Raw genomic sequence first — 15474 nt, forward strand, 5'->3', positions numbered from 1 at the left:
ATAGTTAGAGGTATATAGCGTCTTTACTTTGTCAAGACCACACCTTAACGCTGACGCAGATAGTATTGCAAATCATTTAATTCCGTGTCTTGCAAAAACTATCCGCAGCGTTTTTTTGACACATTCCCGGAGAACGAGCTGCTGCTTTCCCGAAGCACAGACAATGTCAGATATTTGCCAAGAAGACAGGGGCGAGATGGAGACGGGGGTGCCCTGCGCTGTGACGCGCCGCCACTGTGTCCCCGGCCCCGACACGCACGCTCTCACTGAGGGGGTCCCTCAGACAGCTGCGGCGCGTGTTTCGGGGAGCCCGTGCCGTGGGACGAAGCGCTGCCCGTGTCCGCGAACACGCCAGCGCGCTCGCTTCCCCTGCCAGCGCTTCGCTCCCCAGTCCCGGCCTGCGAATTTAGTGCGGCGAATTTAAAAAATGACGCAGGCCGTGACTCTCTCCAATGGCCGGCGAGCGGCGCGGCTCGCATTCAAACGAGTTTCCCTTTTTTGGGCGAATCCCCGCCCTTGCCTCGTCCACGCGGTTCCCCCTGAGAGCCCCGAGCCTCCGAGCCCGAGAGAAGGTGCGCTCCGTCGGGACAGAGGAGGCATAAAGAGACGGGGAGGGAGGGAATGAGATTTCTCGCTACCCAATCGCCCTTTTCCCGTGGGAGAACAAGCCTTCCCTGCTCCATCCCTGCCTCTTGTTCGGTAATCATTTCATTTTACTCCTTTTTGAAGCAGACGCCTGTTTTATCCCACTTTTCATTTCGCAATTCCGTGCGCGTGTGTTCGTCTTCGTCTCCTTCTGAGCAAGTTCAATTTCTCGCTTCTTTTTTCTTGCGCCTGAAAGGTCTTCAAGATCCCGGCTGATCCCTCTCCTCTGAGATGCTCTGAGGCTGTTGCACATACTTTCTCTCCCCCCTCCTATAACTTGAGACCGGTTGTTCTTGAGCGCGCTGATCTTGGGCTTGGGATCTTAAAAAAAGGGAACACCCGCAGGGATACAGAGCTCGTCTTTGGATAAGGACCGCTGTTTCCTTTTTCCTCTTGCTCTTTTGGGGAAGAGTCCTTGTGTCCTCTCCTCTGTTGTTGGTGTTAATCCGGTGGCCTTGCTCTGCGCGGACGGAGGATTATTTAGTTTGAGCCGGTGTTAAGGAAAGGACCCCGCCAGGTTTTTTTGATGTTCTCCATTCAGGACAGTCTCCCCAGGGGAGCCTTAACCATGAAGGAGGAACCCCTAACCAGCGGGATGACACCGGTCCGGTCCTGGATGCAGAGCGCGGGGATCCTAGACGCCAATACGGCAGCGCAAAGGTAAATCCTAACCGCACAGAAACTCCGATCTATAACTTGCTTTCCACAAAGCGGAAAGCTAGAATGTATTAAACTAAAACAGAGAAAGAGCAGTCTGTCACCGCTACTTCTACCACTACTGCAAATAATAAATCCGATCAGCAGTCTCCTTCTCCGGCGCTGTCTGCACAGTCATCCGTGTGTCAGAAACATCCAGCTCCTACACGATTTCGTGGCCGAAACGGATATTTTCCATTACGCTCCAGTGCTGTGCTCTGTTGCGATTTTTTAAATCTTGTGTAACTCAAATACTGTCCTGTGCCATTTCATGCAGATGGGTTTTAGTTGACCGTTTACTGAGATTTACAGCTTTCAGATGCTGAAAGAGCCCGAATACTTTCACTTCCGAGTTGAATTGCTCTCCCTAGGACTCCCCAAGTTGTGTCTGTGAGTAGTGGGGATATTAATCGTGCGGGCAAGCCCTGAAAACACCCGGGCCACTCGGCACATTTCTTTCATTTTTGACAGATGTCAAAAGGATCGTTTAACCCACTTTCCGTGGGAGCTCTTTGAATGGGCAGGAGCTGATGTGTTCGGAGATCGTGTTGCAGTTTGTCTGGCGGCCGAGCGGAGTGCCGTGTCTGTGCTCGCAACGTGGTGCGGATTTACTATACAAATATTGACACAGATTTCGCGAGACGTCGCATCCTTGACATCCGCCGGTGCAGCCAGCGTTAGCTGTACACGCGTGTAGAAAGCACGCCGTGCTTATCACTGGCCGTCACATTAGCTGGCGATACACTTGACAGTCGCGGCTGTGTCTCATTCCAACACAATTGGGGAGACGCATCAAAAAAGTAAAGGCGAGGATAAAACATTCAAAAAAGACAAAAATCAACTGCAACTGCGAGGCTACCGCGTTGTGATCTCTAGATGTGTTTTCACCGCGTGAGCCGTACCCCCTTCAGCCGATTTCGAACTTGTCGATAAGTTATTTTAATAAATCTTTTATTGATCACTTGTATTGTCCGGCTTTCAAACAGGTGAATATGTTTTGCATCACCGCTGCATGTTTTCAATTTAACCGAAGTACCTATTGATCAAACCGCACGTCTTTGATCGTTTAACTATTTTGCAAGGACAATTTTTTTAAAATTTGGTGCTCACTGGTTTTTTATTTGAGTGAAAAATAAATATTCGGATATGTCGTTATCGTTATTTGTAACCCCGGTTATACTGTATTAATCGTCATATTGGAATCATCACGGAACATCTCATAAGAAACAAAACCCGAAGAAGCCTTTGCATTATTTACTTAAATTACTAAAATTTTACTTAAAGATACTGAAATTCTTAACTTACTCCAGTTACAACAATAACTTTTCGTTAATGATACGCGTGCACGGTGTCCGTTTATTTCTGAAATCGGTATAATAATAATAATAATAATAATAATAATAATAATAATACAAAAATAATAATATAATAATATTTTATGTTCGTTTACTTATGACTTAACACACATTATCAGACGCACAAAAAGAAAAACTAATGAAATGTATTGAAATAATTAAATTAAAAAAATATTATATGAAGTAAACGTGAGCTCGAAGTTCTAATTTAACAATAAAAATGTAATTTGATGTTTAAACGGTCGCAATCGGTGTGTTTGCACCAGGCTGAGGAAGAGATGTACTTCCGTATTCTGTTATCTGCACTAAAAATATGTTATGTTTTATTATTTCAATATTCATATTTTATAATTCTGGAAGAATTATTTTCTGTATAAAAATAACTTTAATTGATCATTTTTATTGTGGATTTTGTTTAAAAAATGCCTTTTCTATGAATTTGTGTGAATTTTGATCAAATTAATTTTGATTTATCAGCAAAACGGCCCTTGTCTTTTTGGACAAAATGCCTATAAGATACATCTTGTTTTTGCTGGGAAGAACACATATTGGCAGAGCCATATATAAGCCCCTACATTTTATAGTCTTTGTGCAACTGAAGTGACACTTTGCAAATATTTTAAGAATTTAATAAAATCTATAAAAAGTAGGGGTCAGGTCATTGAAGACTTTAAAGTGTGTTTTTTAGTGGATAAGCTGTGATTGGGGACATGCAGTATCGTGTCGGTCTTTTGGTAGGGCTCCGAGGAAAACAGTCAGCAATGTCAGTGTGAAAGCTGCAGTGTTCTGTGCACTTCACTGACAGGGCTAGGGTGCAAGTGTTTGTCAGTAAAGTGGATCTTTACCCTCATTTCAGCTCTGTTATGTTTTACAAATGACCCAATGACCCAAGACATTTGTTTTTTAAATAAACGTACTTCTTTCTCTGAGCCTGCACAGCTCAGCAGTGCAGTGTGAGGTTCTGTGGACTGTGTTCTCTGGAAAAGGAGCAGTGCACACTGTTAACATTTACACAAGAGCAGGGAGATCTCTCTGGCCCGCAGTCTTGCCTTGTAAACCATCAGCTGTGTCTCCTGTTTTCTGCAGAGGATTTATTGAAAGACGGGCCGGTTGTTGTTCCCATAAATCCAGTGTTCACTGGAGGCACAGCACGACCTTTAGATCTCCCTGTTCTGTAAAATAAAAAACTTTAAGTCCAAAATAAATCTTCTCCCACAGATAATGAAAATGGTTTTGGTGCTTACCGCAATCAGTTGAAAATTGTGCAGGCACAAAATGTATTACAGCAATAAGTATTAGCATGTTAGCTGTGGAAATATGCTCTTGACACATACTGTAGCTCTTGTGATGAACTTGGGTGTATCATCAGTGATTCTGGGGTCTTTCAACATCAGACACCTTCGCCCAGACAGCCTGACCAAGGCTGAACACCTGGCCTGTGTCCGTGTAGCACTACCCTGAGTCCATTGAACCCATTGCTTTCTAACCTGTGGTATCAGGAGTATCTTGAGCCTTGCGTGATGTTTCCGTAGTTTCGTTTTTAATCTTTGTAAGACACAGTTACCTTCTTGGTGTCTGGACTACACAATGACAGCCAGAAAACTGAAAATGAAATATCCCTTCACCTAGTGTGCTGCTTGTAATAAAAAAGGGGGGCAGAAGAACATTTACTGCTCAGAATTGTATTTCTTACAAAGGAGCTTGAGCTAAAGTAGCCTATTTAAATAGTTCACATGCCATAAAGGGATTTGCTTAGTCCGTGCAATTGAACCCATTGAATGAGCCTACCTGTTTGCCTGTCTGTGTAATCTGACAGTTCTCATGCTGACAGATCTTTCAATATGTTATGTTTTTGCTAGCCTCACTGTGTTACTGACATGCAGTGGTAATAGTCTTCCTACATTCTACTGTAATATTATCACAACTGCTAAAGCGGTATTGATCACTGGATATTCAGCTGATTGTGTCGAGCCCTTGTAGCAGAAGTCTGCTGGCCTTGTTGTCATATTTAAGCCTAGTTTTACACTAAAGGATGGAAAATGAAACAAGCTGTACAGTAAGACCTGTAGCAGGTGATGAGCCAAACATGGATTTTTGTCATAAGATTTAAGTTGATTTTTATTTTGTTTAAAAAAGCTCTTAGTAAAAAAAAAGATCTTAGTTACCTTATCATGTGTATGTATAATTTAACACTCGGATGCATACAAAAATACTGACACAGCTTGCACAATAGCAAAAGCAAAGAATAATAGATGCAACCTTTTTGAAGTTTTGATTAACAAAATTTCTCAAATTTTCAGGAAATACTTTGTAAAGGAATGTGCTTAAAAGTCCATTTTATATTTGAAAAGAATTGTGATAATTTAGTTTTTGTTTATGGTTTTTAAGAATTGTACACTATTTCCCCTTACAGTAGCAATAAAGAAAGTTCCTAAGAGCAGTAGAATTTATATGAATATGATTAGACATTTTTATTCATTCTTTACATATACTGATAGTAATGATTTCTTAGAGAATACATTTTTGTGCTATAAATATGTATCTAGTAAGTGACAGTTATCTCAGTGTGAATTTTTTGTAGAAGAGAGACAGATGTCTGCACAACCTTTTGTAATTTATAAGGAAACGCTTTATTTCTATCATATTCGTACAAGGTATCTAGTGAAACACTGTAATAAAGCAACAATCTACATCTCTAAAAATTACAAAAAAATGCAGGGTTTGATATTAAAGTAAAATAATCATTCATCTTGACTAATCGAATTTGGAATCGTTATTTAAACTAAGCAGTGTCCTACTACTTAAATTGATTACCATTGACGCTCCGTAAAAACACACGAAAGTCCATCTGCAGATTGTCTCTTGCATGTTCTGGAATTGCTTATAATATAGTGTGCATATTATGCTCATCGGCTTCACTTCTGAATTTGTTTGGGATGCTGAGGATCATAACACTGATAGAATTGGCCTGTGTGAGGAGAGAAATGAGCTGAAACTCTTCTACACCAGCGTGAACAGTTTCCTCCCCGAGGTCAGACACAGTGCAAACAGCAGTGTTAGAAGAAGCAACTTAGAGAAACTTTCGCCTCATTTTATCTGGAGGATTGGATTTGGATATCAACACCAAAGTGTAACATGTTGACATGCAAGACTTGCCTCCTCTTCAAGAACAAAAACATGAATGAGTGTAAACTGATATTGAGCTCTGCAATTAACATGCACCACGGTCGACAAAACGAGTGGTGATGGTTTGAATTTTTTAACCTGATTTGGAGCAGGCTTTGTTGTCTAATTTTCGACTGTAGGTTCTGCATTTGCATTATCTGTGCTTCTTCAGTTAAATGCAAGTTAAACGAATCCAGAAATCTCAAATCTAGAAGGGTGTGCACAGTGCCTTCTGTCAAAGTCAAAAGCAGCAATGGTCAGGAATGTTTTAATGCCAGTTTAATGCCTGATGTCTGTAGTCTGCATGTAGTCTGAAACAGCATTTTATTATCGGATGCAATGATTCCAGGCCTGTTCAAAGTGTTATGAGATACTGCAGAATGGAACGTTCCGTTATCATATACCTCTGTTGTATAAACATACATGAGTATAGTGCATATATGTACCGGAATCTATCCATTTCCAATCCACTTGATCTCACGAGGGTCACTGCTCAGTGTAAACATTTGTCATACAATGTTTCATGCATTGCATTGCGTTTTTCCTGTATGGGTGTAAGCATTCGTGCAGTGCTTGTATAAATACTGTAGGTGATTGTGTCTCACAAACAATTCCCCCGTTTATGCCAAAGTCAAGGTATTTAGTTCGACACAGTTAAAGACAAGGGCGTCAAGCTGTATCCTAAAATTCACTTTAATGGCAATGTGTGCAGTTACAGCAGGAAATTACGTGATTTCATCCAAAGTAAACAGAAAGAACATATTTTATTTCCTCAAGGAATTCCTTTTTACAGGAAAGTACAATAACTAGATATATCATGCGCTGTGTTTTGTATTCATTTCAGATAATTTTAATACCAAGCCTGAATGCATTGTATCTACCCCTCAAATACACTCCACCTGAATGTGTTGGGTCATTGTCGGGAGGTAGCCAGTATTCCTCAAATGCTTTTCTATTTAAGAGTAAAGTCAAAGAAAACAGGGCTGCCACACTTTTCTCATTCTGGCTATTTAAACAAACTCAGGAGGGCTGTTCTTGTTTCCTAACATTTAATGGAGAACAGAACGATATGAGTAAGTGAGTAATTTTACTACGTATTTCCCTAGCAGAAGGTTAATTGCTGCGATATACACTGATTCAGTTAGGTGCTGTGAAAGGGAAAGTACATATTGAAACAAGTGTTTTATTAAAGCAGGAAAAAATGTGCAAACAATTAGTCAGTGACTGCACAAGAGCTATATCATTTATAACCCCATTAGAAGAATACAGGTGACCAGCTAATGACTTCAGCTGCAGGCTACTAATTATATCTATAAATGTTTGCATGCTTGTAGCGCATGGTGGCTGTATGATTTGCAGTGTCATAAAACGCAGGTGTGGCCACACTAACCGGCCCAGCGAACAAGCAAAGGAAATCTTTGGCTTGACTTTGCCGAAGAGTGTACCCGAATAAAACAGCCCAGACACTCAGGGAAAACTGCAGGCGTGTTTAGACTCTGAACTCATTGGCTTTATTTTTTGTTCTAATTTTCTAGTTAGGGCAGCTAACACTTACTTATTCCTTAGATAAAAAACAATAAAGGCTAGCTAATGTGAAGTTTGTTTTGTCAGTATCAATACATTTTCCCAGGAAAAAATACAATATTTTTTTATTTTAGAGAATGTCTCTACATACTGTTAGTACTACTACTAATAATCATTCTGGTGCTATGTTATTACGATCAGCACATAGAATGTCTTTACTAGCCCTTGACTGCAGTTTCTACCAGTTCCTGGATTTTTAATTTCTGTGTCTTAATGGTTAGTAACATTTATCTGTAATTTGCTCAGCAAGCTACATAAAATAATATCAAGTTGCTAAAAATGTTTTTCTTATCTAGCTGCAATTACTAACAAATTAGATATTAGCTGGAAGCCTTTAGCTACAGTAAGTAATAATGTTTATGATTAAAGAAGCAGTGCATTGCAATTCTAATGTGCTATAGAGCTTGAAAGTGCTAGAGCTGTTTGTAGGGCACTTACGCATTGAATACAGTCCGCTTGAAAGAGTTGGTATTTTTTTCTGTGTTTAATAAAGGTTTAGAAAATTAAATCAAGGAATCACAGAATGCTGTAAACAATGAAAATTATATTTGAGTCTGTACTCAATTACAGAACAATACATGTGGCTGACTAAAATAAGCAAAAATAAGTACTTCAAAAATTAAAAATTGTTTCCAGTGAAGTTGCATGTGTTGAAATCATTTCTGAAAGCTAGCAGAATAAAACTCGAATACTATTCTTACCTTACGCGTGCTACATTTTAATGCCATACAGTGAGAAGAAGGCTTCCAAAAGACTTTTACAATGTGCCTATTGATTGTCGTGGATTTTCTCAAGTGGCTTGGCTTGAACAGAGTTAAAATGTACATTCTGCGGACTGAACATATTCAGCGCCTTGTCGGTGTTTCTGTAAACAGAAGGAGGCAAAGGATCATCAGGCTTATCAAGGTTAGTGCAGCAACTGGCTGGAATGTTACAGAAGCACAACTAAGTATCTTGTATTAATGTCACCAGTGTGAAGCATGAGTCTAAAGATTTGCTTTTCGCTTGTTAATGAAATGCGGGAGAAAGTTCAGGATGTCAGGTCCTCCTGCTAATCTAAGTCTGGTCGTCAAAGTACTGGACTTGCTGAGAGACCTGCCTTTTCCCCATCCCTCTGCTTACCAATAAGTATTGATTGTTCAAAAACCAATTGCTTAATGTCTCTCTCCCCTGCCTCATTAGACTGCTAAAATAAGCCACAAACAGCTGTAGTATTTTCTCCCCGAAATGACAACCTGTCCAGGTTCAGTGTCCTGTTTTTAAATCTTGAGTGATTTATGCAGAGTTCTTCCACTGAGAAAAGACCTGACACTTTGAACTCTGCGCGAGGTAAAATATGGAAATGCAGCCGTCATTAGCTCAGATTCCCTGCGGCTTACTTAAGGAGCGTGTTTTGTCAATCCACATCGAGAGGAGAAAATTCGCTAAAACTCTGTCAGGCAAGTCTACCTGTTGTGCTGTTGCACCCGTGGAATCGAGGCCGTCCATGTGGGACCCTGCTACTACTGTACATAGCAGCGCGAGGCGAGGGGCAGGGGGGCACACCAATGCTTACCAAAAAAAACCCAACATCCTGTGATGTATTAAACTGAGATTTATAGGAAATTCATTTTGACCTTAACTAGATTCTGCCTTAAGTGCTCCAATTTCATGTCAATTTCTTGAAATAATTGGGAAGTCACGCCAATAGGAATTCAAGAAAACATTTAGTTTTAAAAGGTGTAAAAGGATTTAGATCAATGATTTAAAACCAGCATTACAGGATAACTTTATTTTCAGTTATTTCACTTCTTGCGAATGTTACCTGAGCACATGCACAGTGCATGGTATTGGAATAGTAGTGACATGGTACTACTGTATATACAGAACCTTATACAGTATATATAGACGGACACAAAATCTGATTTGTTTGGGGAGACATACCAAATCTGATCAGTGTTAATATTTTGCACGTCTCCCCTGTGTCTTAGAAAAGGATGCACTGTGTGTCTGCTTTGTACTGGCAAGGTCAGTGATCCCAGTGACTGGTCACTGCGCAGAAGAGCTCAGATTGCCTGTCCAGAGAGCCCAGAGGGCACTATTTCATCACACAGGAACTGCTGTCCTTACATGGGACCAAAACGCCCCGGTGGGCTGGACCCCCTCATAAAGAATCATGACGGTGTGCAGGAAGTTTAGTTCCTTCGCAGACCCAGATTTGAAATGACACCACGACGGGGAGACTGATGGATTTTGCTGCGGCTTGCAGCTATTTCAATGTGCAGTCCTGTCCTGTCCAGTCTGCAGTGTCCAGTGCCACCACTGTGTGGAGACCCCCACCCAACTCTCAGAGGGGTGTGTGCGTGAGTGACCCTGAATCCGCTCTGTGGAGAAAACACCCAAAGGCTCGGGGGACACCAGTCCCAGTGAAGTGTTGGGGCGCACTTCCTGCACTCCTCTTCTTTTGCATTAGGGGTCAATCACTTCAGGAAAAAAAAGCAGCAAAAAACTGTTGGAGCCCAATTCTGTGAGATAATTCTGCCTTTAATCCAAGTTTCTTAGTCATGCAGGTTTGTTGAAGTTTAGCCTTAAGAACCCATGGAAATATTAATGAATAGTATTATTTTTATTTGTTATTAATTCATCTGTTTGGCACCGTGATATGAGCAAGCGTCTGTGTTTTAATTCTAAACAGGAGGCACAGATGATTAAGCCCTGATAAAGGCAGATGTCAAAACATGTGCCAACTTCGTGTGCACTACCTCACCGGCTCCCTGATTTGCATTTAGCTCTGGAAGACATCGTTCAAAAAGAAAGCAGTGCTACGCAAAAGTCTCATTGATGTCAGTGTTATAATGCTATATTGCACACGTGCAATTGCTTCAATATGTTGAATTTGCCACGTAAATATAAGACTATTTTTTTGTCTGCTTTATCGTAACCTATTCTGATTAAAAAGCCAGTATTGGCAATGCACCCAAATAAAATTTAACGGGCAGAGAGCGCCGTATTCAATTAGTTTGCATGCGTTAAATTAAATCAAGCTTTTCATAGGCTCTCGATGCAGTGGGTAGCTGTCTTGGAGGATGTTTCAAAAACTACACTGCGCTGTGAGCTGGAGAGCTGCTCTAGCTGAATAAAATTATGGCACTAAAGTCTCTTTAAAAAGAGAATCTGATGAACGTTTTAAGCCATCTTTTTATATTTTATTATTTATCACTGGCTTTTATAGTCTTAAGTGTCTAAAATGCAGGCGTCAGTGAGAAATGGAGAAATGCTTAATTGTAAATTGTGTCTGTTTGACTGAAAGAGGACCACATCCTCTCTAATGATATTACCCCATGCTGAGTGTCTGAAAGGTCTTTTCAGTGTCAGGATTTCGACAGAGGCTTTTCTTTTTTGGTGCTTCTCTCAAAGGGGAGAGCATGACATCCTTGTTCATTTTTTAAAGCCAGGTGTAGATTCTATACTGTATTTCTCAGATTTTAAGTCATTAGCTAGTGTTACACTTCTAATAAGGGGTAGATGAATGTGTGGAGGGAAGGTGATTTTTACAGTAGATGTGAAAAAATATGCAGCTGTAATTGCATCTCTATGAATAAATTACAGACTCTACTGAACATATATAATATGTACATATTATACTCTCAAAGACAGTTCCTCTGTGATTGCTGTATTCAATGTAGAATACATCATTTAGAACATAGAAACATGAGAAAGGTTACAAATGAGAAGAGGCTATGTGGCCATTCTTTTTTGTTTAATTGCTAGTAGTTTAATGGTTTAAAAATGTGATTGTTCTCATTCCACTTCATATATGACAATTACAATTTCTGTATATGCAGGTATTATGCAGCGTATTATGAGCAAGGACTGACTATGTGTACAACAACACATACACATGCTTGAGTTTCCTAATGTATCCACCGTGACACAGTGCAGGTTCCTCTGTGTTATCTTAAGGAATGCAACCTGAAGCCACTGGCTGAAAGCTCAGCAGTAGCTAGCGGGAGAATTGTGGGAGGATTGATCGTTGCTGATTTGATTAACATCGTGGCAACGGGCCAGAACTGGATTATTTTTAAGTGTCAGATCTGTACAAACAAGGTGGCTGTGTTTGGTTCGTTAACTGCAATAGCCCATTCATTCTTTAAATAAGCACCAGAGCTCGTTAAAGACTTCCTCGTCATACCTCATCACTCTTGTTATTAATATGCTAACGCTCTGTGTTTTATATCTCCGCTCCTGACATTGGGATCAAGGGCTTGGCTCTAAGTGAGCTGGCATTTCTAAGCCACTGCATGAGCCCATCATTTTCCTCCCACAATACAGGTGACCCACTTAGACATTAATATTCCCGTATGACTTATTCATTGCGAGAGAAGTGAATTGCTGTCTTGCAAGAAGTTTACACCTGGAAGGCAGGTTCTCAATCTAGTGATTGAATGTTGAAGAGTCCTAGACTATCCCAGGACGACTTCACACAGTCCAGTATCATTTTAGAACCCCCGGCCAGCGGTGACTGATGACCAGTCCAATGAGTCGTTCATTACAGGAGCGCCTGAAGTGCAAATCGACATGGACCTATAGAATAATGCGATGAGGGCTGTTTCGTTATCTGTAAGACAGAGACACAGTTATCCGGGTCGCTTCTTGGACCGATGCAGACAGTGTTGCTGCAGTAGCTCTGTGAGCTTGCGCGCGATTCTGATCAGTATAAACTGCGGTCCGTTGTAGTTTCTGGTCCCACGGGCGGCCGAGCGAGAGTAGAGATGAGAGCGTGGACACCGCGGGGCGGAGGCCACACACGACAGCCAGCCCTGCGGAGACACAGAGCGGGAGACGTTGAGAGCAACACTGCAGGAAGGGACCAAGGGTGATTTAACAGAGCAGTGTTTAACATATGGCAGAGACACTTCACCTTCATGCATTCTTTGGGGAAAATAAAAAAAGTCAATTGAGGTGTTTATTTAACTTATTTTTATTCCAAGAGGTAGGTCAACTGAGAACAAATTAGTTTTACAGTGTCTGCCTCAAGACCCTTTGATACAGCAGATTTCACGCTGAGGGAAGTTCCTGGCTCTTGGGCAGGACAGCACTTCCTGTCCCAGACTGGACCCCCAGTCCTGCTGATGCAGCCCAGAGCTCGGTCCGCCCCTGTATTCCGTCAGGAGACCTTGCCGTAGCCGCAGGGCGGCACTGAGAGCTACTTACTCCTGGGTCCAAGATTTGGGGATAATTAGGAAGTTTGTTTTAAATTGTGTCTGTCTTTACTGCCACATCTTCCGCTCTCTGTCTTTGGGTTCGGTGTAAGACAGAGCACTGCAGTGCGCGTCGTCAATGAGCAGGCCTCATACGGAAGAGGATGTGTACTGGGTAGGACAAGCGTCATGGCCACATCAGAATAAGAGAGCTGTACAGTATGTACAATCTACTGTATGGGTTATCCACATACATACTCGGAACGTTTGTTTTACCAGCTAGTTTCTTTTATTTAATTTTTTGGAACATTAGCTGAGATTTTTCCCTTTTAAAATTGCTTCACAGACTCTCGGCTTAATCTCCATTTCCCCAACGTTTTAAGGCCCTCAAGCTGGAATAGTTCTAGCCTGAGGTCAGTTTTTTCATTTATCATAATTACTATTTGCTACAGTGAATGAAAACGAACGAGCCATAAACTGGATACAGGGAGCCTGGCCTTCTGTGAAAACTACGCGTTTAGGCAGCTGCAGCCTTGCTGCATTTATCATTATTATTTTGTGCAATTTCTACTCCTAATGAGAAAAGTCCCTAGTTATTAACTACCACACTTTCTAGCATTCTCGTCTTTTTAATAAAGCCCGTCATTGCCAATTTCATCTTTATTTAAAACAGAACTTCTCTGTTGTGCTGGAAGCGGGTGGGTGAAAATCCGTGTGTGGCGCCTTCTTTCTCGCCCGCCGCGACTCAGCCATTTGGCGAGAAAACCTGTCGAAGCAGAGAGCGGATCACACCTGTGTAGCTGGGATGCGTAGAGGTGGCTGTTTGATTTCCTTCTCCACCGTGCGAGTTTCAAATTGATGGACGGATTTAATTTCGACGCACAACGGAGACGCGTGGATGCATGTTAACAAACTTTTCGGCGTAACGTACAGAGATTTCTGTCCTTCGAGTCCGATGTTAGCCCGTTGAAAAAGATAAATAAGCCCGTGTCAGTGTAATAGCTGCGATTTCTGCACTTACGGTCAATTCTTATTTTTTCATCTGTTCGACTAGCTCCTTTGTGTTCCTACCTGTTTTTTTGTTTTATTAATTTAATATGTTTCCCCTTATTGTATCTGCGACTTTGTTCCTTATAGATACATTCACTGTAAATGTTAGATCTTGTAAGTCACCCTGGAAAAGGCTATCTGCAGTACAATAACATCAGCACAAACATCACTGTATTAATTTGTTTCGTCACCGATTGATCGCATTCCAAACTTTCTATTTTTCTTTATATTCACGAAAAGGTTAGAGGGATATATTTCTGAGCGTGCTGCGCGTCGCATTTTTTCCCTTGTCGGGGCGATTCTAATTCGTAAGACCTTTCAGTTTTATTGAGTCAAATGATTATTTTTTACTTTCAGCAGAAAATGTCTGTATCGAGTTAGTTTAATTTAAAAAGAATAATAATAATAATAATAATAATAATAATAATAATAATAATAATAATAATAACAAAACTTGGCGGACAGTCACAACTGAAATCACAGTTCGTCCCGCACCGGTCTGTGTTGGTACTGTAGCATGTGGGACAGTTTCGCGTTGCTCTGCTGGCAGTCGTGCGCGGCAGAAAGGATTAATTCTGAAGAGCCTGTAGCCAGCCTGGTCGAGTGCTGTTCGCACTGCGTTAGAAACAGCCGCCTATTACCACAGTTTAGGATGCAGTTGACAAATTAATCCCGAGGATATAACACGATTTTCCAAAAAGATAAAGTGTACAATAACTCACTGTTGCACGTTCATTGCTATGAACTATAGAAAGTGATTATTGTACTAAACTATCATTTAAGCCCTTAACATTTCCTAAACTACCTGAACACATCTGGACTCTTGATAGATTTTTAGCTTTCTACTGTAGGTATACAGTAGCTATGTATGCTGATAGGAACACTCGTGTAAAAACTGAATTTCTCCATCTCCAAAGAATGTATTTTTTTTTCATCAGTGCAATTAAACTCTGCCAGTGTGTTGCGACAGAATATCGTCTTGAATCCAGTTCGCCTTGTGAGCAGCAGGAGTGCCTTTAGATAAGCTGTTGTTTCAGGAGATGGCTTTTAACAATCTGGTTGTTTCTGCCAATTAGCGATTGAGTACTGCTACAGAGGCTTGACGAGGGCAGCAGCAGCCGTAATCATGTGAATTGCGAAAACATGAATAACAAAGACACAAATCTGTCTTTTTTCTGAGGGAACAATTCTGCTTTTTGCTATGAAATTAAAGCATAAGCACAGGCAGCAAAGTTAAAATCAAAATAGTACATTTCAGTTCCTTCAAGGAGAGGAAGCATTTCTTTTGAACACAAGAGTTAACCACAAATAGAAAGGAGAGAATTTGTTTGATTTTGTATGTGCACATACTGTAGACATATGAAGTCATGGATGTAGAAGTAAATTTTCTGTTTTATAAGGTACCCATGAGAAGGGTATCTGTCAAGCCAATTTAAAATGTATGTATTGAATATTTAGGAAAAGGACTACCGGAGCAGCAATATTCCAGACAAAGACAGAAATGCTAGTAACACAATCCCACATCAGTGCGATCAGAGTTCCTCAGTAAAAAAAATCAGTGACATTATCTTTCAACATGATAGTCTGTAATTACTCTTCTTATGATCCAAAATTATAATAAATAGCTAGAGGTTCCTATCACATGTTTTTGCAACTGTTTTATTTGTCTGTCAATGTTTCAGTCAGGTTTTGCTTATCCATTGTAGCCACAGATTAATTGTTTCCTATAGTAGCAGGGTTTCTAAAATGGGAGACAGCTGTCCATTTTAAATTGCTTCCCTTATTGTTTAAATAGCTAA

The 15474-nt window shown here is 40.8% G+C and overlaps 1 protein-coding gene across 5 annotated transcripts in view; it reads left to right on the forward strand.

The window, feature by feature from the left end:
- Positions 1-490: 490 nt before the first annotated feature.
- The window catches only part of LOC102696247 (transcription factor COE3-like), a 165507-nt gene continuing 150523 nt past the window's right edge, over positions 491-15474 (forward strand). For 2 of the 5 annotated variants that reach the window (XM_069186757.1, XM_069186815.1), the window contains exon 1: positions 606-1305. In XM_069186757.1, coding sequence (XP_069042858.1) covers positions 1172-1305 — 134 coding nt within the window. In that variant the 5' untranslated portion in view covers positions 606-1171. Of the gene's footprint in view, positions 1306-15474 lie in introns of all 5 variants that reach the window. The other 3 variants (XM_069186866.1, XM_069186689.1, XM_069186637.1) reach the window with 3 other exon arrangements.

The sequence above is a fragment of the Lepisosteus oculatus genome, chromosome 1 (assembly GCF_040954835.1).
Source record: "Lepisosteus oculatus isolate fLepOcu1 chromosome 1, fLepOcu1.hap2, whole genome shotgun sequence".
Lineage (NCBI taxonomy): Eukaryota > Metazoa > Chordata > Actinopteri > Semionotiformes > Lepisosteidae > Lepisosteus > Lepisosteus oculatus.